Here is a 1,525-nt window from a genome sequence, read left to right as displayed (position 1 = left end):
CGCTTTAGTTTTTGATTCATTTCCTCCCAAACTCTCAGAAAATCCCTTTTTGTGTGTGTGTGTGTGTGTGAATATATATATATATATATATATATATATATATATATATATATATATATATATATATATATATATATATATATATATATATATATATATATATATATATATATATATATATATATATATATATATATATATATATATATATATATATATATATATATATATATATATATATATATATATATATATATATATATATATATATATATATATATATATATATATATATATATATATATATATATATATATATATATATATATATATATATATATATATATATATATATATATATATATATATATATATATATATATATATATATATATATATATATATATATATATATATATATATATATATATATATATATATATATATATATATATATATATATATATATATATATATATATATATATATATATATATATATATATATATATATATATATATATATATATATATATATATATATATATATATATATATATATATATATATATATATATATATATATATATATATATATATATATATATATATATATATATATATATATATATATATATATATATATATATATATATATATATATATATATATATATATATATATATATATATATATATATATATATATATATATATATATGTGCTGAAAAATACAAGATGACCAACAAGACATCGCAGCTGAAAATTTCGTATAGTCCTTTGTGATTAACATCACAGAATATTCTGATGATGATGATGATGATGATGATGATGATTAAACAGCTGAGAGGATTAGGCCCTATATATATATATATATATATATATATATATATATATATATATATATATATATATATATATATTATCAGAACTAATCCTCTCAGCTGTTAATCATCATCATCATCATCATCATATTCCTCATCATTCTGTGATGTCTGGGGCTCTGGCTGCGATGTCTTCATCTTGTATTTTTTCAGCATGTCGCACTGCTTCCATCCAATTTTGTGGTGTGATGACACTCAGTGCTTCTGCCACGAGATCTTTCAGATTAGCCATTTTGAAAGGGTTCTTCTTGGCTACATAAGCCTTCACTTGTGCCCAAATGAGCTCAATCGGGTTATATTGGCAATGATATGGCGGCAACCTCAAAACGCGATGCCCCGCCTCTTCCGCAATCTTATCGATTACGTATGTCGTGGTGACATCCACTTTCTTCGCAAGCTCTTGCAGCTGTGCTTTGGAAGAGTTTTCTTGGGGCTGGACTCCCTTCTTTATCAGCCACTCCAATAAATCAGATTTTCTCCAGGACGTTGCAGGCCTTCTTTCAAGTTTAACGGAATGATAAGAAGCATTATCCATTACGATCACCGAGTTTGGTGATATGTTTGGGAGCAGCTGCTTTCTAAACCACTCCTCAAATAGGGTCGAATTCATTTGCTTGTGATAGTCTCCGTCATTTTTTGCTTG

The 1,525-nt window shown here is 22.7% G+C and overlaps 1 protein-coding gene across 1 annotated transcript in view; it reads right to left on the bottom strand.

Moving 5' to 3' along the window:
- Positions 1-979: 979 nt before the first annotated feature.
- LOC123500534 overlaps positions 980-1,525 on the bottom strand; it is a 7,579-nt gene continuing 7,033 nt past the window's right edge. Inside the window, exon 4 of the mRNA XM_045249228.1 lies at positions 980-1,525. This exon is cut by the window's right edge and continues 480 nt beyond it. Within this exon, the coding sequence (XP_045105163.1) occupies positions 980-1,525 (546 nt within the window).

Source organism: Portunus trituberculatus, unplaced genomic scaffold, assembly GCF_017591435.1.
Source record: "Portunus trituberculatus isolate SZX2019 unplaced genomic scaffold, ASM1759143v1 PGA_scaffold_395__13_contigs__length_335263, whole genome shotgun sequence".
In the NCBI taxonomy this organism is placed as follows: domain Eukaryota; kingdom Metazoa; phylum Arthropoda; class Malacostraca; order Decapoda; family Portunidae; genus Portunus; species Portunus trituberculatus.
The sequence above is the reverse complement of the archived record's forward strand: the minus strand, read 5'-3'. Positions and strand labels throughout refer to the sequence as shown.